The sequence below is a fragment of the Narcine bancroftii genome, chromosome 7 (assembly GCF_036971445.1).
Source record: "Narcine bancroftii isolate sNarBan1 chromosome 7, sNarBan1.hap1, whole genome shotgun sequence".
NCBI lineage: Eukaryota > Metazoa > Chordata > Chondrichthyes > Torpediniformes > Narcinidae > Narcine > Narcine bancroftii.
The window spans coordinates 31,710,922-31,732,526 of NC_091475.1; the positions used below are offsets into that span (position 1 = coordinate 31,710,922).

The window sequence follows — 21,605 nt, forward strand, 5'->3', positions numbered from 1 at the left end:
ATAAACTCAGTAAGTTATTTGAAAACTTCTAAAATAGTTTTCATATTTACCCAAAAAGGAAGACATTATTTATAGAAATTAAGTTGAATGGGAGAATCAAGATTAATGGTTTAAGGAGGCAGATAGCCAAATGATGGAGAGATACAACATGGAAACAAGTCCATCAAATTTGTGCCGATCATCAAAATTAAAGTATTTAAGGAGTATTCTTGACAGGTATTCTGAACCATGTTTTTAACATGGCTATATCATGATTCTTTCAATTGAAAAAACCTAATATCTACATTCCTATGTATTTTTTATAAAATTAAATATGCTTCAAAATGGTCCACTATTTCTCCATTAACAAAGTAATGGAACCCTAATGATTGTGCAGAAGTAATAACCTCTGGCGATCTCATAAGGGGATATTCACAGTTTATTTCCCTCCTATTATAACCAAAGAAGCAAATAGGAGGAGCATTGCAGCTACATTGATTTGTTTTGTTTACCATGGATGCAAGGAGCAATCAGTGAAACTTAAGGCAAACTTATCAAAGGCAAACACAAACTCCCTTATGTTGTTCAATACCTGGGTTATGTTTAAGGTAGCTGCCATCTCAGAAGGACCAGTATTCTTGCGCTGTCTGGAGAACTCCCAGAGGGAATGGAAAGACACTTATTGAATCAGGATCAGGGCTGCTCTTCAGAAATAATAAACCAAAAAGATTGATCTCTGGGATCATGAATTATTTGACATTTTTAATGCTTTGCCAGGATTTATTGTTCATCCCTCAAGCCCCTGCACTGAGAGGTTTTCTGAAGAATCAGAGGGACTGGGTAATGATGTCAGAGGCCCTTGCTTGCCATTTAAAAAAATATATCTAAACAACACAGTAAGTTCATCATCACGTTTTCTGCTGCCATCACCTATAATCTTGATGTGCTTTATCACTTAAACCAGTGCAAATGGATTCAAACTCCAATTAATAATCCAAAAGAAAAAAATATGACAGATTCCAGAGACCTGAAAGTAAACAAAATATTCTCCAAGATACTCAGCATTTGCAGGAGGAGTAAAGCAGGGTTAAAGTTTCAGGTGAGTGACCTTTGTTCCATTTTGAACACTCCTGGTTCTGGTCTGGTCTGGTAGCCCCTGATCTGAGCTCTGAGTTTGGCTCATTCCGGGCCCACGGACACTTTAAGCAGAAGGACTTCAGGTCAATTACTGATGACTCGTTGTTTTTTTCTCTCCCAATCAGGAGCAAGCCAAGGAGTAAATGTTTTAAACCTTACTCTTGTGTATTTCCTGATGAAGTTGCCCCCCCTTTTGGCTCTGGGAACCTTAATGTGAGAGGGCGGAACTCTCGTTCGGTTCGGGGGTGATGCCGGACCGAAAATGCGGCGGAGCTGGTCCGGGGCGGGGGGGGGGGCGGGGCGAGGGGGGGAAGCGCAGGAGTAACGGCGGCACGTTCGGTGCCGGTGCATGAGCGAGCAGCGAGGAGTCCGGTGAGAGGGAGGGGAAGAGGGCCACGTGGAGGAGGGAAGGAGCTGGAGGGGAACCTGAATGGAGAGCGGAGTGGGGAGGGAGTTGGAGGAGGGGTCGGAGAGAATCAGAGTGAGTTCATAGTGGTCTGGGGATCAGGGGGAGGGAGGGGGAGGGAGGGGGAGGGAGGGGGAGGGAGGGGGAGGGAGGGATCAGAGTGAGGGAGAGCATCAGAGAGGCAAGAGAATGATAAACGAAGGGGGGAATAAGGGAGGAGTGGAGAGGATCAGAGTTAGGGAGGATCAGAATTGGAGAGGGAGAGGAGGGCGGATAAAAGGGAGAGGATTGAGATGGGGAAGGGGGAATGAGTTGGATGAGTGAATTGGGAGAGAGGGAATGGAATGTGGGGTTATCAGGAGGGAGGGGGCTAATCATGAGAAGAGAATGGGATGGGAGGGTGAAACAAGAGGGAGAGGGCAATTGGGATGGGAGTGCCAGGAGGGGAAATCAGAGGAGGAAGAGATGTCAATAGGGGGACAATGAAAGGGAAATCAGAGTGTGGGGGTTCAGGGCTGGGAGGGGCAAATAATGAAGGGGAACGTGAGGGATGTGGTTTAATGTCAAATGCAGAGTGTGTGGCTTTGTGTATGGCAGGAGATGAAGCCAGCAAAGCCATGGTGCTCAGGTAATAGCAATGGATGTGTGGAGAATGGAATGTGGTGCTGTTCACAAAAATTGGAATGGAGTTTGTGTAAAATTGAAGGCGTTCAAGATTCGGGTAAAAACACAGCAGTTGTTGTATTCTGCCTGGATGGTGAAGAATCCAGTAATATTCAGACTGGGAACAACCAATGTAGAAAGTTGATTTAAATTAACTCTGCAGAGGTAGATCTGGATATAACATTGAAATGGGGTCCAGAGCGCAATAAGGTTTCAATATCCCACTGATGTTGATTTATTTTAGAAAAATTTGTACATTTAATCTACTTAGTACCTACACGTTACAATTCTGTAACTTGTCATCTTGGTTCTTACAAATCAGAAGTTTTGTAAAATATCTACCATATCCATGTTGTTTACCATTCCTCCTCTTGATTCCCTGTGGCCTGCAACTTGTTCTCTCTACACACCCAACAATTCTCTTCATTCTTTTACAACTTTTGCAATTGCTCATTAATCTCCCAGCACCTCTTTAGAATGGGGCAGGAAATGGAGTACCTGCCAAATATGTGTGGTTACAGGTCAAATGTGTAAACTGAATACAGTCAACATCCAAGGTCAGAAACAAACTTGGATCTCTGGAGCACCAAGATGGTACTGTGTTAATTTTAAAATGGAGCTTGAAGTATGTGTACTAAGAACAACAACAATTAACTGATGGCTCTGCCAAAACATCAGAGAATACCCTGAAACTGACAGGCCTTTATTAATGGTATTGATGTAATGTTTAAGCTGAAAGCAGCCAGAGTTTTTTGTCCTTTTGGCATTGCCAAGTCTGGGACAACAATTTTGGTCTTTTGCATTTTGTTTCCCTCTTAGATGAGGATGTATAGCACTGGCATCTCAAGGACCATATTATCTTACACTTACTGAGTCTGTGAGTAGGAGTAGAGGTCTTGCAGCTGTTATTTGAGGCGGAGTTAGAAAAGCACTGGGCTGTTGTAGGCTGATGTCCCCTAAAGAAATTGTACTTTGGAGCATGGTAGAAGAAACAGTCTTTGGCAACATCAAAATTGAGCATCAGTGAACAAGTTATTGATGAATAAATGCTGTTTGTCAGTATTTTGATAAAGGAATCATCTCATTCCTTTACTTATGAATGACTATATATAAAACAACTGAGGTGCCACTTGTTTTCAATGGTGGAACATTATCTGGTCTTTGCAGTTCCAAATCAGAGTAAATATGCTGGATGAAGAATGGTTTCTATGATTGTAGGGATCCTGTAGTTGACTTCAATCACTACTTGTCTGAAGATGGCCGCAAATGCTCTAGTCTTTGGCACTTGCATGGTGAGCACTGGACAGAGATGTTCTTGGGACATCATTTCCTCTTAGCTGTTTCATTGTACACCAACATTGACTACATACGGCAAAGCTACATCCATAGATTGTGTGATCACTTGGCTCTGTTATTGTCTGCTGCTTTTTCTATAAAACAAAGATGGTCCTATGTCGTAGGTTCATAAGGTTGGACCTTGATACTATTACCATCATACTCTTTATTGAGTCTGTTTGATCCCTTGGCTTGATACAAATGGGTTATGAGCTTACAGATTGTTGTAGAATACCATATTGTATTGCTGATTGCATATATCATTTCAGAGATGCTCAGTTTGGAATACTCAGATCTGTGTTATTATATCCTATATGCAACACTATCGAGGGTGCCAATGGTGTGAAGACCAACTTTGTCTCCACAAGGAGTCACCTGCAACAGGGAGTGCAGGAACAACATCAAGTTACTTATACTTTGTGTCAGTTGGCTCCCCACCTTCTGCAAACCCAGTTCTGTAGGACACAGTAGGTGGTGACGCTTCAGAACCAGATTAGTGATGGATATTAAGACCTATTTTATGTCCTTGCGACTTTTAAAGCTGCTTCCAATTGTTGTGTAATATATAAGAGTATTGATTCAGCAACTGAGAGAGTGCAAGTATATGCAGGAGATTTACTTAACTACATTTGAACAATGATCTGGTCAGAAACACTGCTTTTCTTTTCAGAATTACTTTAGATAAAAATTAAAGCATGTTTTTGATATTTTCATACAATCAATGAACCATATTGGAAAAACATTAAGAGATTTAATTAAAACATAATTATTTTAAATCTGCGCCACATCAAGCGAGAGAACCCAGTTAGTTACTTTTATGTCATTTGCTTCCACCTAGTTCCAAATGACAGTGGTATTCATGTGAAATAGAAAGGCCAATTTGAAATTATATTTTTGGCAGTGTATGTGGAGCACTTAAAGTGACACTGGTACATTCTGGAAGTTGCTCTCCGATGCTTCGCGGCTTTTTCATTTAGCTATCAGAAAAATAAGTCTGCAAAGCCCAATAAAGTGTAATTAATTTTACATCAAAAACTATTTTGAAATGCTTACAGTATGTTCATTGATGTAATCACTAAATAGATATTTTGGTACAGAACATTGTTTGTATTTATCATTTTATGTGTACAGCATAATTGAGATTTATAATGTTAACTGTTGATTTTTATTTTAGCTGACATTTGACCAGTATGACGACACAAAGTTTCAAAAACAGCAAGCAAGAGTTTAACTTTGGACCATGGAAGCTCACTGCAAACAAAAGTCACATCATGAAATCAAAGGATATTGAAAAGTATGACATGAGTACCTTTTCTTTCTTTAAACTTAAAAGATTTGCTATCTTGGAGTATCTTAATATTAATGATACTGGATCAAAATATTCAAGTATTGATGAATGCCGCCTGTTCTCTGTAACTTTAAAATTTATAAAATAAATCTATAATAATTTAGTCTGCAACGATACATGGTTCTGCTGTTGGCTTTACTTTCCATGCTTTCTGGTATGTGCTAAAATTTGAAGAGGGGTCCAGAAAATCTGGACTTGACCTCTTATCAGCCCTTTGTATACTTTCATAACCTGATTTAACAAAGTTGGAATTAATTGGATATTTTATTTAATTTGATTAAGTCACTGATACTTGAAGCAACCTTTTGTCCCATTCTTGTAAATTTACCATTTTGGCCATTACAGAGGAAGAATATGAGGGTAAAATAACAAATTGCACAGAAATTAAATTTTCTTTTAAATTTACACACACTGTACAATAATGGACCCTTTTGACCCACAAGCCTGTGCCGCCAAGTACTAATTCCAATTCTTCAATACAAACAGGAAGCTTTCAGTGTCCGGAGCCCTTCAGGAACCCTTCTTGCTATCAGCACCTCACAAACAGCTATCCTGATACCTGGATTCCCAAGAGGCAGTCTCCAGCAATCCACAGCCTTGATTGAGTCCTTCAGTTGCCAATCTCCAGCAGCCTGTGTGGGACTTTCAATTGCTGAGGCCTTCACTGGTCTGCTGCCATGGTTACCTTCCCTGTAGGGCTGTCTCCATCTTGGCAAATGGGGTGTTCACCCCCTCCCCCCAGATCCTTGCAACATCTGCTGATCCCCCAGAGCCTGAAACCTGTCATAAGCTGCTGCCAAGCATATATGTCACCATCTTGGCCACAGACCTCAGTGTCCTTCAAAGATGTTTCAACAAAAAACTGTCACCACCTTTTTAAAAACTGCTTAAAGCCTGTACAGGGCTGTTGGCATCACAACCAGTCAGTAGGACCCCGTGGAGGAGTACTGTGACTTTGCTTCCCACTCTCCTGGTCTGCACTCTCCAGTGCTGCTGTTATAGCGGCTTTAGCCTAAAAAAAATAATTTAGCTATGATTTTGGTGAAATTGATCAAATCATTTTTCATATTTATTGAAATCCAAGTTGAGTAGATCAGTCTAAATGCATGGAATTTATACTGAAAGGCAAAACCAGATCTTCCACTAATTGTGAGTTTGTGCAGAATGTGAAACTGGTGTGAATGCTTTTTAATAATACAGGTTTTCATAGCAATTTGATTGATTAACCAACAGGTTAGCTGAGGAAATGAAGATGCATTCCCTTCCAGAGATGTTGTTTGGTGACAATGTTTTAAAGGTTCAACATGCTGGTGGATTTGGAATCGTATTTAATGCAACCGATGCCTTAAGGACTGTGGATAATGGGCATGGCACTGTTAAAGTAGCATGTGCAGAGGCATGGCAGGAGAGCAGGTGAGGAAATGCTGTAAATATTACAGATGTCCTTTCCTTCAGAAGGTAATGCATATGTTTTTGACATTATGAGAATAATTGATCCAATTTTGTTTGATTAAAAATAACTGGATTTACCTTTAGATTTTCTGATTATTTTTCAGGCACTATAAAAACTTTTTTTTAACTTTAATGACAAAATTTGAATTTAGACTGCTTATTGAATGAATAGTTTTTGCATTGTTTTAAAACTGCCTAAATATTTTAATCTTAGGTCTGATTCTGAACACTCAAAGGTTGTTAAACCTTATGATTGGACATTTACCACAAATTATAAAGGAACCTTATTTGGTGATAACTTAAAGTTAAAGGTAAGTTGTTAACTTCAAGCAATGTTTAACCATCATTGCTAAATGTGATCCTAGGATAATGTATTTATTCTGATGAAAGGTCATCAACCTGAAACATTTACTTTCTCTTTCCACAGATCTTCCTTATCTATGTGATTTTATTTTACTGGTATTTTCTGCTTTGATTTCTACTTTAACTGCTTTATTCCTTAGCCATTTAAAAAAAAAAACGGTGGCACTGCCAGAGCTGCTGTAATGGCAGCTCTACCATTGGTGCAGACCCCCAGGAACTAAGTCTCAGCATGCCCTCAGGAGTCCAGCAACCCAGTCTGACTGCCCTCAGCTCTGCACAGGCTTTAAACTGTTAAAGGAACCGTGGGGTCTGGCTCAAGATTGGCAGCGGCCATGAGGGTTTGCAGACTCCAGGGAAGTGGAGGACTGATACAGGGGACTAGAAAATGGGGAGACTACCCCCTCTACTGTTTGAGAAAGAGAAGCAGAGGAGAGGACCCACGGGGTGGTGAACTTGGCAGTGGACCAGTGAAGGGTTCTGAGGGTGGAGAACACACAGGAAGCAGGCTGTTGGTGACTGGGGGCTGCTGGTGACTGCGGTCAAAGGACTTGCACCAGGTTGCAGATTGCTGGACTGGCTTGAGGCGGGCTGAAATGGTACCAAGTCTTGGAGCCAGGATGTGAGAGAGTGCTGGAGGCTCTCCAGCTTTGTCAGAGCTGTGCACCTGGAGCTTGGGTTGCTGATGGGTCAGACTGAAGGCTGTGTAGCTGCAGGAGCACTGGAGATAAAGCCATGGCAGACTAAGAAAAATTTAGTGTACTATTTAGTGTACTATCATATTTTCTATTTTATTACAATAAATGATATTAAATCTCATCATTAAAAAATACATTATTTTCTGCATGATACTCAGCTTCAGCTCAGTACCACAATTAAATAGAATCCATTTGATTTGATAACCACTGCTACATCGTTCCATAGCTATTAACTAGGGATTGAAACTCTATGAAATTAACAGAAAAGTTTACTGCCATATGCTGTTATTCTAAACTGAGGTGAACTTTGGACCACATAACCACACTTAACATTTATTTTGTCATTTTCTACCTTTCAGTCGAGGTTCCTTATTCCAGGTTATCTGCAGAATCTCTCAGTCTTGCTGCAGCTGTGCTTGATTAGTTCAATACACAACTGGGTAGCCTCCTTTGTTCTATCCTAACTTTTTTATGTGATCCTTGACTCGTATTGATGTATGCTTAGCATTGCCTCAGTTTTAATATTCTTGTCCTCATATTCCTTAGATCCTCAGAGTAAAACCTTGAAAGGTTCATGCTCCTCTAGGGTTAGGAACCTTGGTGCTTGGTCTTTCAGACATTCCTTCAAATGTACCTTTTTGCATATACTTTTGGCCATTGGTCCTAATTTCTTCTTATTTGTTTGGAATCAAATTATGTTTAATTATTTGATGAAGAACCTTAAAATGTTTTGGAAATTAGAGGTACTAGATATGTGTAACCAGTTCAAATAATCCATCATCATTCTTGGTTGGTTTAATGGTAGGTCACTCCCACAACTGATCGCATTGATCTGGAGAAATTGAAAACAAGAGAGCAAATCATGTATTTTGAAGAAGTTTTGTTGTTTGAAGATGAACTTCATGATCATGGTGTTTCTATGCTGAGTGTAAAAGTGGTAAGATCTATTACATGACAGTTTCCTTTCAGAAAAAATGTTGGTTTATAACTCTTATGGGGAAAAACTGAAAGTAGAATTGTTGCCTTTTCTACTAACAGCAATAAGTAGTAGAGTAAACTGTATCTATTTGTTGACTACTAAAGAACTACTGCAGTAAACATTGAAAGAGTGCTATAATAATTGTGATGGGTAGATATTATTTCACATCAGGTCTAAACCATGGGATGTTGGCATTAACAAGCTTGAGACTTTTTAAATTATCCTTCAGGGATTCAAGAATCCTTAAAGTTTTCAAGAAGTGTATCAACTTGTTCTTTTTTTAAAAACTTTATTTATTCGTTCAAAATACAGATGATAATAAGTAACATATATAACAATAAACTAAACATGAATGTTATATATATATAAGCTGCTTATATATAGAAGAAAAGAAAGAAAAGAAAAAGAAGAGAGGAAAAAAAAGAGCCCCCCCTTTCAGCCAGCTCTCCTAAGGAGAGCCATAAAGAGGAAAAAAAATTAAAGAAAAATTAAGCATACATATTAAGATCTAATCAATGTAAATCAAAATGTAAATATTCTGAATATAACAACCACTTATTAATAAAGAAACTATAGTTATCATGCAAAACATGTAATTTTTTCCATTATTAAACAATATTTCATCTCATTACACCATCTATTAATATCAATCATATTCGTATCTTTCCATGTACTAGCAATACATTTTTTCGCTACAGATAAATATACATGACCAAATCATATGAAAAAAAGTTCCAACAGCGTTACCACATCTAAAACACAAATCTGATTCATGAAAACCATACTTTTTTAGTTTTTCAGGTGTTGAATATAATTGATGTAAAAAATTATAATTAATCACTGCATAACGTGCATTTATCAATCTAGTTACACTATCATAACAAATATCTGACCAGTCACCCTCAGAAAAAATAAAACCGGTCTCCACTTCCCATTTACCTTTGAATTTATCCCAACCCTTTTTATCCATACCATCCTGTAATATTTGATACATAAATGAAATATAACCCTTATCATGTTGAAACTTAAAATCTATTTGCAGACATGACCAATCAGCGGTGGCTATTTTTTATTCTTTTGTTGAGGTGGATACCTTCAAATTTCTTGGTTGTAAACAAATTTTATGTGAATTTTTTTGTGAAACTACAATTCAAATAAATAAAAGTGTGAAGTTGTTCAGTGAATTACTGTGGTTTGAAATATTAAGACAATTGCTTAATTCATTTTTCTCTTCCAGAGAGTGATGCCATCTAGTTTTTTTGTTCTGCTGAGATTTTTCTTGAGAGTTGACGGTGTACTCATACGGACAAATGACACGAGAATTTATCATGAGGTAAGAGTATTGCCATGGGCAAGATTGATCTTTTGTAAGAGAGGAATTATATTTTTGGTTTTTCATTGCCTGGCTTGATAAGTCTTTTTTTATTTTTGAAAATGACATTTTAAGATACAATTTTTTGTTTAGCTCTTCAGTGTTTTTAATCTGGAGTTCTTTGTCACTATTGTTTTAAGGGATTAGACTAAACATTCAACAATGAAATGTTTGAGATCATTTGAAAAAAAAATGAAATGGTTGAAATCAATTATCATTCAATGTTAATAAACTTGTGTGGGCATAATAGTTTTTGTCCAATGTTTTCACAAGGTCTTGCGGACAGATGAGACCAATATAACCTGTATTAGAGTGATGCAAGAGTAAAGTGTGGAGACGTAAAGGAACTGCCCAAGATCCAAAGCATACCACCTCAGCTATGAAAGATGATGGTGGGAGTTATGGCCTAGACATGTATGGTTAACTTGATAGATGATGTTGATGATGAGATGATGTAACTGCTTATGGCAGTAGCAAAATGAATTCTGAGATTTGTAGAAACATCTTATTTGCTCAAGTTTGAACAAATGCTTCCAAACTCATTTGGCAGTGCTTCATCCTACAGCAAGACAATGATCCCAAACATCCTGCTCAAGCAACAAAGGGTTTTTAAAAGCTTAAAAACTGGAAAATTCTTGAATGACGAAGTTAGTCACCCAATCTAAATCCATTTGAGCATGCCTTCCATATGCTGAAGAGAAAACATAAGGGGACAAGTCCCTGAAACAAGCAGAAGCTGAAGATGGCTGCAGTAGAGTTCTGCAGCAGAGAAGATTCTCACCACCTGGTGATGTCTATGAATCATTCGCTTCAAGCAGTTATTGCATGAAATTTACCAAATAATAAGACACCAGGAGAGGATGGACTCCCAATAGAATTCTACAAAACATTTAAAGATCTAATAATACCACCCTTCCTGGATGTAATCAACCAGATTGATGAGACACAAAACTTACCAGATTCATGTAAAACAGCAATAATTACAGTGATACTAAAACAAGGGAAAGATCCACTCTCACCAGCGTCATATAGACCAATATCTCTGCTAAACACAGATTATAAGATAATAGCTAAACTATTAGCAAACAGATTAGCAGAACAGGTACCGAAAATGGTAAATTTAGACCAAACTGGATTTATCAAAAAAAGACGCACAACAGACAATATTTGTAAATTTATTAACTTAATTCATGCAGTAGAAGGAAATAAAGCACCGGCAGTAGCAGTTGCTTTAGACGCAGAGAAGGCCTTCGACAGAGTAGAATGGAATTACTTGTTCAAAGTATTGCAAAAATTCAGTTTACCGGAGAAGTATATTAATTGGATTAAAGCATTATATGAGGGACCGTTAGCGAAAGTGACAGTAAATGGACATGTATCAAAGCAATTTAACTTAAGCAGGTCAACGCGGCAGGGATGCCCACTATCACCATTATTGTTTGCGCTAGCTATAGAACCACTAGCAGAATCGATAAGAATAGATAATAATATAAAAGGAATAAAAATAAAAGACAGGGAATATAAAATCAGTCTATTTGCGGATGATGTGATAGTGTACTTAACAGAACCAGAACTATCAATAAAAGAACTATATAAGAAATTGAAGGAATATGGAGAAGTGTCGGGATACAAGATAAACGTAAATAAAAGTGAAGCAATGCCTATGAATAACGCGGATTTCTCAAAATTTAAGGAGGAATCCCCATTCAGATGGCAAACGCAGGCAATAAGATACCTAGGTGTGCAAATAAACAAAAATCTAGGCCAATTATATAAACTCAATTACAATCCACTAATGAAAAAATTACAGGACGATTTAGAGCATTGGAAAGAGCTACCACTAACACTGATAGGAAGGATAAACTGTATTAAAATGAACATTTTTCCAAGGATACTATACTTATTTCAGGCATTGCCAATACAACTGACAGAAAAATTCTTCAAAGAGTTAAAGAAAATAATAAGGAGATTTTTATGGAGAGGGGGGAAACCGAGGATAGCACTAGATAAATTAACAGAATGGTATAAACAAGGAGGCTTACAATTGCCAAACTTCAAAAATTATTATAGAGCCGCACAATTAAGGTACCTATCAGATTTTTATCAAACAAGGGAAAAACCAGACTGGACGAGACTAGAATTAGATAAAATAGGGGAAAAGATACCTGAACACATATTATATAAATGGGACGAAAAATTGGTACAACATAGAACTTCTCCAGTATTACACCATCTCCTCAATATATGGAAGAAGATTCATGTAGAAAGAAATAAAATAAATTATCAAATACCAAAACTAATATTGACGCAAAATAAGCTACTCCCTTTTACAATAGACAACCTTTCCTTTAGAAAATGGGAAAAAAAAGGGATTAAAAGAATAGAAAATTGTTTTTCAGGAAGTAGATTCTTATCCTTTGAACAAATGAGAGACAAGTACAATATAACTGGAGATACAGCGCTGGCATATTATCAACTGAGATCCTACTTGAAAGATAAATTAGGAAGCAATTTGAGTTTACCAGAGGGAAGTAACCTTGAATATGTGATTACAGATACAATGTTAATCAAAAGATTTATAACAAATATGTATATCAAACTGCAAGAAAAGGAGAATGAGGAAACAAATGGTAAAACTAAACAAAAATGGGAACAAGATTTAAATATAAAGATAAAAAAGGAAACATGGGAGAAATTATGTTCTGGAACGATAAGAAATACAATAAATACGAGGCTGCGTATGATACAATATAATTGGTTACACAGACTATACATTACACCGCAAAAGTTAAATAAATGGGACCCAACAGTATCTGATAGATGTTTTCGATGTAAAAAAGAAAGGGGAACAACAATTCATGCAATCTGGACATGTGAGAGAGTAGAAAAAATTTGGGATGATCTCAATCAGATATTAAATAAAATAACAGAAAACAATATACCAAAGAATCCAGAGATCTTTCTCCTAAGTAACATAAAAAATAAAGAATTTGGAATTGACTTGGAAGATGCACAAAAAAGATTTGTCAAGATAGCCCTAGCCGTAGCAAAAAAATGTATTATGTCAACCTGGAAATTGGAAGATAATTTGAAAATACAACAATGGTATATAGAAATGAATAAATGTATTCCATTAGAAAAAATAACATATAGTTTAAGAAATAATATTGAAATATTCGAACAAGTATGGGAGCCTTACATTAAATACAATAGCGAAAACCTACCGGGAACAAACATTACCTAAGTTGATGGAAGGAGAAGAAAAGAAAAGAATGGACTCAGTAGAATTTCTGGTGTATTTTTGTTGAATGACAACATTGTCTGACTGAATTAATGCAACCTAGATTATATACCTAAAATGGGGTGGGGGGGTGGCTTGGGAGGAGGGAGTGGGGGGGAGAAAAAGTCACTGTAAATGTGTGGAAAAGAAAAAGTGTATATCATGGCTATTGTGATTTATGGTGTGAAAAATAAAAAATTAAAAAAAAACAAAAAAAAACTTATAAACAATAGACTTAGAGAAAAATAAACACAAATGCTGGAGAAACTCAAAAAAAAAAGCAGTTATTGCATGCAAGGGATAGGCAACAAAGTACTAAACATGACTACTTTAATATACATACCATTGCTAGGTCCCAAATATAAATGTGCCCTGAAATGAGGGGATAATGTATAAAAAGTGTTGTGATTTCTACATGGTCAAACCAAAATGTATACAAATAATCTGGAATAAAATCTGGAATGGGCACTTTAATCACATGTGAATTGTTTGATTACAAATTTAAAACTGTGGAGCATAGTAAATGAAGGAGGAAAAATGTCTTTGTTCCAAACATTATGTAGACAGGGTACTATATATAAAATAATGAGAACAGAGAAAAGATAAATAATCATTGTCTTTTCACAAAAGTTGAAGATTTTAAAATCCAGAGGACATAGATTTAAGGCAAGAGGAGAAATATTTAAAGAGGACCTGATGGGTACCTTTTCACACGGAGTATGGTACGTATGTGGAATGAGCCATCAGAGGAAATGATAGATACAGGTTTTTTTGAATATTTTATTTAAAATTTTAAAGCTACAATTACATTTCAATTAATGATGGATTATATTAAAAAAATACATTTGGTTTATAAACCTAATCCCTCCCCCCACCACTTCCCTCCCTCCCAACTACCACCAAAAGAAAGAAGAAAAGGAGATAATCAAAATAGAAATATAAATTCAAAACAAAAACTGGGAAACCGAGAACCACCACCAGGATGAGCTATTAAGTGCTTAAATTTTCATACCAACTTTGTAAATATGGGCTCCTTATTTTAAAAGAAGTGGCATTTATCACGTAAACTTTAAGTTATTATTTCAAGAGGAATACAAGATCTCATTTCGATATGCTATCTTTGCATTCCCAAATCCATATCCGACTTCCAATATCTACACATTTCCTTGAAACAGCTAAAGCTAATCGTAAACATTCAATTTGATACATAGTTTATCTTCATTTTAAACTGAACATCAACATTCCCCAACAAAAGTAACATTGGGTCCAATGGAAGTTTAACCTTTAATATTTTCTCCAAAAATACTTTAATTTGTATCCAAAAAGGCTTAACCTTAGTACACTGCCAAGTCGAATGGAAAAAAAGAATCTATCTCTTTACCACATCTAAAAGGTAACTGAAGATATTGGATTAATTTTTAAAAATTTTTGAGGAGTTAAATGTAATTGATGCAAAAAATTATATTGTACTAATCTATATCTTACATTAATAATTTTAGTCATATTATCTTTAGATAACACTCTCCAATCATTTTGATCTATTCTATCTAAATCAATTTCCTATCTTGATTTATGAATATCTGATTTGGACATTTTACTTTGAAGTAACTTATACATTTCTGAAATAAATTCATTTGTACCTCATTTAATAACCAACATTTCTATTTCAGACTGTCTAGGTAATCTTAAACTTTGACCTAATTTATCAATTAAAAAAGATTTAACTTGATAATAACAAAAAAAGGTATTATTTGGGACATTATATCTTTCTTTCATTCGCTGAAAAGAAATAAAATTACCAACTTTAAAACAGCCTTCTATTGTTTAATCCCCATTTGATTTCATATGTTTAAAAATTGATTAACAGTAAAAGGGAAGAATTTGTTTTGATATAAAGGTATTTTACGTGAGATCATACCTTTCCCACCTATCTCATAATCTATTTTATTCCATAATTCAAGTAAATATTTCAATATAGCCAACATTGTTAACAATTAATAATTTTGTCTTCCATTTATAAATAAATTCTTGTATAGATTTTTCACCTATTTTAGTTAATTCTATCTTAGCCCACCTAAAGCAAACAATTCTGTTAATAAATTTCATTTAAGCAGCTTTATAATAATTTTGAAAATATGGAAGTTATAGACCTCCTAGTTCAAACTTCCAAGTTAATTTCTCCAATCTTACCATTTCCCCTTTCCAAAGTAATGGTAAATAATTCAACTTGTATAAATTATTTAATCAATTTTAATACTTATGTATTTAATGCAATTATCTGACCATCTAAATTGGACAATACGTTTCCATTGATTATAATCCCCCTCAACCAATGGCATATTTTCACTTTTATCTCAATTAATTTTATAACTGATATTTCACCATTTTCTTTTAATCTCATATACAATGAACAAAGAATTTTCAGGATCTGTTGTATAAATCAATACATCATCAGCAAAAAATTAATCTTTAATTCATCACTATTGAATTTGATTCCTTTAATATTAGTATCTTATTAATTATGCTAAAGGTTCAATTGCTATAACAAATAAATCTGGAGAAAAAGGTTGATCTAGTTAATGAAAAAGCAGAAAATATTTGTCCATTTGTCACCACTTTAGCAGAAATATTTTTATATAAGGTTTTAATCCAATTAATAAACACTGATCCAAATCAAAATTTTTCTAACACCTTAAGTAATAACTCCATTCTAATCTATCAAACACCTTTTCAGCATCTAATAATAAAACCATTTCTAAATCAGATTTCTTCTGAGTAATATGAATTAGGCTAATTAATTTAGCAATATTATTTGCAGAACATTATTTTTTAACAAATCCAAATTGATCTAAATGAATTAAGATGCAGGTTCAATAACAATGTTTAAAAGATATTTAGGCAGACACATTGATAGAAAAAGTTTAGATGGATTTGGGCCAAACAGAAGCAAAAGGGACTGAATAAAGTCAGGATGGACAAGTTAGGCTCAGAGCTGTGCTGCAAAACTTTGACTCCAAAACTTGATTTAAAAATAAGTATGTCTTTTGCAGTTGAAAAAATAAACAAATTAAATTAGTTTTAGAGAGAAAAACAAAGGTACAAAATAAAGTTTAAAAAGTAATGAATTATGAAAGCTCAAGTTGCCTTTTAAAAATGTAGAATATTAGTTATTTAACCCCATTTTCTTTTTTTTAGGCTGACAAAAACTACCTTCTCTCTGAGTACAGCTCCCGGGAAGGTTATGTATCAGCTCTTCAGGTAACTTTTGAAATATCTGGGAATTGCACAGGAATGACTTGTGATTTGATAGGCATTTAGCAAAACTATTAACAATTTTTAAAATTTTTTGGTTATTCTTAATTGTAGACTTGGATTGCTAAGTTTATCTTCAAAGACAATCATTGGGGGAATTTAATTCATTTTATCACCGTTTTGAATAATCAAAGGATAAATTTGCAGATGCAGGGCGGTCCAGTTGGGGTAGCAGTTAGCGTAACGCCTTTACAGCGCCAGCGATCGAGGCCGGGGTTTGAATCCCGTACTGTCTGTAAGGAATTTGTATGTTCTCCCCATGTTTGTGTGGGTTTTCCCCTGGGACTCCATTTTCTCTCAACATTTGAAATGTACCAAGGGTGTAGATTAATTGGATGTAAATTGGGTGGCACGGATTTGTGGGCCAAAATGGCCTGTTACTGTGCTGTATGTCTAAATTTAAACAAAAAAAACTATAAATTATTTAATCAATTTTAATACTTATGTATTTAATGCAATTATCTGACCATCTAAATTGGACAATACGTTTACATTGATTATGTAATTTCACTTTTATCTCAATTTATCTCAATTAATTTTATAACCTGATATTTCACCATTTTCTTTTAATCTCATCTACAATGAACTCAAAGAATTTTCAGGATCTGTTATATAAATCAATACATCATCAGCAAATAAATTAATCTTAAATTCATCACTATTATTAAATCCCCATTATCTGGTACCTAGAGGGATTAGATATTGTGATGGATTGTTATATTTCATGTTTTAAAGGAGATAAATTGTGGGTTTTTAGTGTAGGTCACAAACAAATATAAACATTTATAAACAGATCTCATTTAAAAGGCAAGAGCTTGGTTCAAGCCAGACAGTTCAGGTTCTGAGTGCCTTTACAAAAACTTTGAAGAATGCCTATAGAAACTTCACAAGTAGGTAATAATTGGATATGCTGTGGAGTAATGGATTATTGTTTTGGAAAGCAACAGATGAACGGACTCGGAAGATTGGGTCCGATGCCGCAGTCTGCCTGAATGCAGTTTGCTGTTTTAAGAGGGTCATGTGTTTTTCTCTGTGTGTGTGTGTGTGTGTGTGTGTGTGTGTGTGTGTGTGTGTGTGTGTGTGTGTGTGTGTGTGTGTGTGTGTGTGTGTGTGTGTGTGTGTGTGTGTGTGAGAGAGAGAGAGAGAATTCATTTCTACAATTCAGCAGGTGGGACTGGAACAGGACAAGCTGGAAAGCTTGTGGAAGAACTTCATTTTGAAGATTGGTTGTGAGTTCTCAGTTCAGCCTGTTCAAAGACCTTGTGGTCCATACAAGGAGATGGCTGGCTGTATAATGGTTTGCTTGAGATAAGGGAAACAGAAAAGGGACTCTGTGATAACCTGAAAAAGAGAGGTTATCATCTGGAAAACCCTGATGGAGCAAAAGTTTCTTCAGCAAGACACTGAAGTGGTGTGTCCAGTGAGCAATAAATCTCTCTCTGAAAACCAACAAGAACCTTCCTGAGCAGTAACCATTTACCTTTCAAACACCAAAGCCTGGTGAAGATTCATAAATGTTAAATACTGTGCACAGTATAAGAACTGCCTGATACTTGTGAACTTGAAGGAGTGAGAAGTGAGATTGGACTGTGAATCAAAGAACTTTTCTGAATTTACAAACACACATTACATACATGTGCACTTAGAATTAGAAGGGGGTTAAGTTAATAGTAATAAATTAGAGATTGATCCTGTTTTCATGTTTAAAGATAATTAAAAGCAACTTTTGTTTAAGTAACCATTTGTCTTGGTGAATTTCTATTGTTGCTGGGTTTTGGGGTCCTCTGGGAATATGCAAATTTTCTAGTTCACTAATAGCCCAACTAATAGATCTGCATTAAAAATAAACGGTTTGAAAAACCAAAAACAAATTGAAAGTAATTTAAAAAAATCAATATGTTAGTCTTTAAATATTTATAAAGTTCACTTTAACTGTTACGAGCCCAAAGGACCCCAAAACCCAGCAGCAATAGACATTCACCAAGACAAGTAGTTTTTAAAACAAGTTATTTTTAATCAACTTTAAACATGAAAATAGAATCAAATTTTAACTTATCTCTCTACTTAACTAACCCCCTTCTAATTCTAAGTACATGTGTATGTAATCTGTGTGTAAATTTAAGAAAAGTTCTTTGGTTCAGTTCAATCTCACTTCTTCCAAGTTCTCTGGATGCAGGCAATTCTTATACTGTGCACAGAATTTAACATGTATAAAGTTCACCAGGGTTTAGTGCTCAAAAGGTGAATGTTTACCTTTTTGGGAAGGTTCTTGTAGGGTTTGCAGAGAGAGATTTGTTGTTCCAGGATGTCCACAACTGAGGTACCACCATTATCACCTCAAGGTCTCGCTGATGAAACTTGCCCCATCAAGGTTTTCCAGATGGTAACCTCTTTCTTTCAGACCACCAGAGTTCAGTTCTGTTCCACTTATTCCAAGAGAAACATCAGAGATACCATTTCCAGCTCATCCTGGCTTGTTCCAGCCGTGACTATTCAGTCTCTTTTCAGTGTCACACACTAGCTTGGAGGGCTTGTTTTCTCTCTCTCTCTCTCTTTTCAACTGAACTGCCAGAAAGCTCATGTGACTCTCTCACTTGCAAAACCCCCACCTTCTTCAGCAAACAACAGGAGTTCTCCTTGTTCAAGATGTTGTCTTAGATAAACAAAACCCAGGAGGTACTTGTAGCCAGTTTGCCTCCTCCAAAACAATGGTCTTTCATTTTATGCCATCAGTTCAATTAGCACCTACTTGCGAAATGTGCATCACATTGTCCAGATATCCTGCAATATTATTGAATATGAATTCTTCAGTCTTTCAAGTAAGGACTGTTTTAAAATGTGTGTATGCATGTAACCCACTAATCTTACAAATTCCTCCCAATATTTATAATTCATTCCATTACATAATTCCTAAAACTAGCAAAATTTAAATTTAAATTCGAAACCCAGTAGGTAGTGTGTTCACAGATTTCACTCCAGACAAAAATGCAAAGTTGGGTACTTCCCCTTACCCTGGGAAAACACACACATACTGGGGCTTACCCAACTTTTTATACATTCTATTTCAGTACAGAGGTACCTCCCCCCTTAACATTCTTCTGCCTCCTGGATTGGTTTAGCATTAGGTAATTCTGCCTACGTGTAGTATGTGTGTTTCTGTGTGTAAACTTGTTTACCAGGAAGTGTCATGTCTTTGTTCTTATTCATAAATCTCAACCCCTAGGACTTGCTAAATCTATCTACTTGCTATAGACCCCTTATTCTATTATACTTGTTTATTCTTATTCCACCCTTATTCAACCCATCATAATTCATTCCTATTTAGCACTTGCTTGACTTCCCTTATTCCATTATCCCTTCACCCCATCCTAATTCATTCCTATTTAGCAATTGCTTAACTTCCCATATTCCATTATCTCTCACAGTAGCACTGTAACAGCATTGAGCTAGCAGCTACACTAACTGTACCACTGTCATAATTCTGCTTATTGTTAAAAGAAAGGCTCATGTTTATATTTGATTACAGATCACACGAACTACAAATGTTAACCTGCAGTTGCACGAGTTCTTTGTGGTTAAGAACCAATACAGTCTCTGTATCTTTTTAAGACTTGGATCAATTGAATCCAGAAGTTAAGATGTGCAGAGATAACACAAAGAACCTCTTTGAGTGGAATTCGATTTTATGATTTTTGTTTTGTAGATGCATTAATCCATTTAGTCTAAACAGGATGAATGAATATTATGTGTTCATATGTTAACATCCATTAGTGTAATTTTAGCAACTAGGATGGGGTTTGTGAGACATTTTCTAGATCACTCTCCAGACATAAACAATATATTTTGTTTTCAGAATGTTCCACAATATCTTTTCACTGATCCAAATGAGATCTCACAGTATTTACCTCTGAAACAACTGATCTGCGAGAAATTGGAATTCCCTGAGGGTGTGGACAACAATACTGTATTTGGAAACGTGCAGTTTTGTGTTAACTCTGCAGTTGCCGACAGAGAATCAAGACAAACGTGATATTCTGCTGTGGGAAGATGTAAAAGTTTTTAAATGATAGACCAGTATAATAATTTTTATTTTAGTCAATATACTTCTGGGGAACTACTACAGTAAATTTGTCTTGTAAAAAGTAGCAGCTAACAATTTAGCAGCTGTATAGGATCATTTATGAAAGGCAGAAGTTGGTAACTGGGTTGATAGGTAATTCAGACGTTAAACAGTAGAAGCCAAAGTACTTCAGCAATGCATCTTTCAGTCTGATTTTAATGTGCTGCTTTATTGTTGTTTCAATTTTCTGCCCAATGAAACCTTGAATCAATTTGTGCTCTTGAAAGGTGAGTGGGATTTACAACTGGTAATTGTAATTAAGGAAAAAAATGAGTATATTATTACAAAAGGTAGTCTTAAATTGTACCATTCATGTACAGTTCTGATCCTGTTGGAATATGCATAGAATTGTGCCACAATATCTATGGTTGTGTTGCACTTGTGTTTCTCCAATTTGTATCTGTAAATTACAGCGGTTGCCCACATGAATCATTACTGGCAGTCATTTATAGCAAGTTATATTTATGCAGTTTTTTAAGGATGACCAGTAACTATAAACAAATAATGGATATCTCTAAAACAGTGGAACTGTGTACACTATGTAATTTAAATAAAGATTGATTTCTGAATAGTTCATTCTTGAAGTGACCTTCAATTGTTTGACTTGCAATCAAAACTGATATTATGGTAAGTTTTGCTTCACCATGTTGATCTTTAAGGAAGTAAAGCAAACAATTAATTCCAACATTTTGGTTACATTAGGTAGAGCAATGCAACACAGAAAACCATGGGCATTTACGGTATAAAGAAGGCCATGTGGCTTATCAACTCTAATAGCACATTAAGTTAATTACTCCTGTACCTGCGCAGAACTTGACAATTTTTAAATTCACTGTCTGGCCCTTAAATTTACCTGGATTGTTCCTGACACTTCCCTCCCCTTCCTTGCTACCTCTCTTTCCATCTCAGGGGATAAACTATTTACAGATATCTTTTGCAAACTCATGGACTCTTTAAAATGCCTGGCTTACACCTTTTCCACTCCTGCCCCTTTTAAGGACTCCTTTTCTCATAATTTCTCTGTTGCATCTGTTCTGAGGATGTGGCCTTGCATCATATTGTCCATCCCAATTACTGCATTGGATATACCACAATTAATTTAGTTAATAAAATTTAGTACTGTTCAGTTTATGTCATCGACAATAATTGGGTTAATATCTTAAC

At 35.7% G+C, this 21,605-nt stretch overlaps 1 protein-coding gene across 6 annotated transcripts; it reads left to right on the forward strand.

Annotated features, from left to right (window-relative positions):
* The first annotated feature begins 1,111 nt into the window (after positions 1 to 1,111).
* Positions 1,112 to 21,015, forward strand: tiprl (TIP41, TOR signaling pathway regulator-like (S. cerevisiae)). Of its 6 annotated transcripts, none has more exons than XM_069889433.1 (8): positions 1,112 to 1,199; positions 4,695 to 4,814; positions 6,102 to 6,281; positions 6,535 to 6,631; positions 8,184 to 8,315; positions 9,595 to 9,690; positions 16,205 to 16,267; positions 16,469 to 16,782. In XM_069889433.1, the coding sequence occupies exons 2-8, from the start codon at positions 4,711 to 4,713 to the stop codon at positions 16,757 to 16,759; spliced, it is 963 nt and encodes a 320-aa protein (XP_069745534.1). In that variant the 5' UTR covers positions 1,112 to 1,199; positions 4,695 to 4,710; the 3' UTR covers positions 16,760 to 16,782. The 6 variants fall into 6 exon arrangements, with proteins under 6 accessions (XP_069745534.1, XP_069745536.1, XP_069745539.1 ...); XM_069889435.1 differs by lacking the exon at positions 1,112 to 1,199 and adding an exon at positions 1,232 to 1,255; XM_069889438.1 differs by lacking the exons at positions 1,112 to 1,199; positions 16,469 to 16,782 and adding exons at positions 1,405 to 1,488; positions 20,175 to 21,015.
* Positions 21,016 to 21,605: the final 590 nt, after the last annotated feature.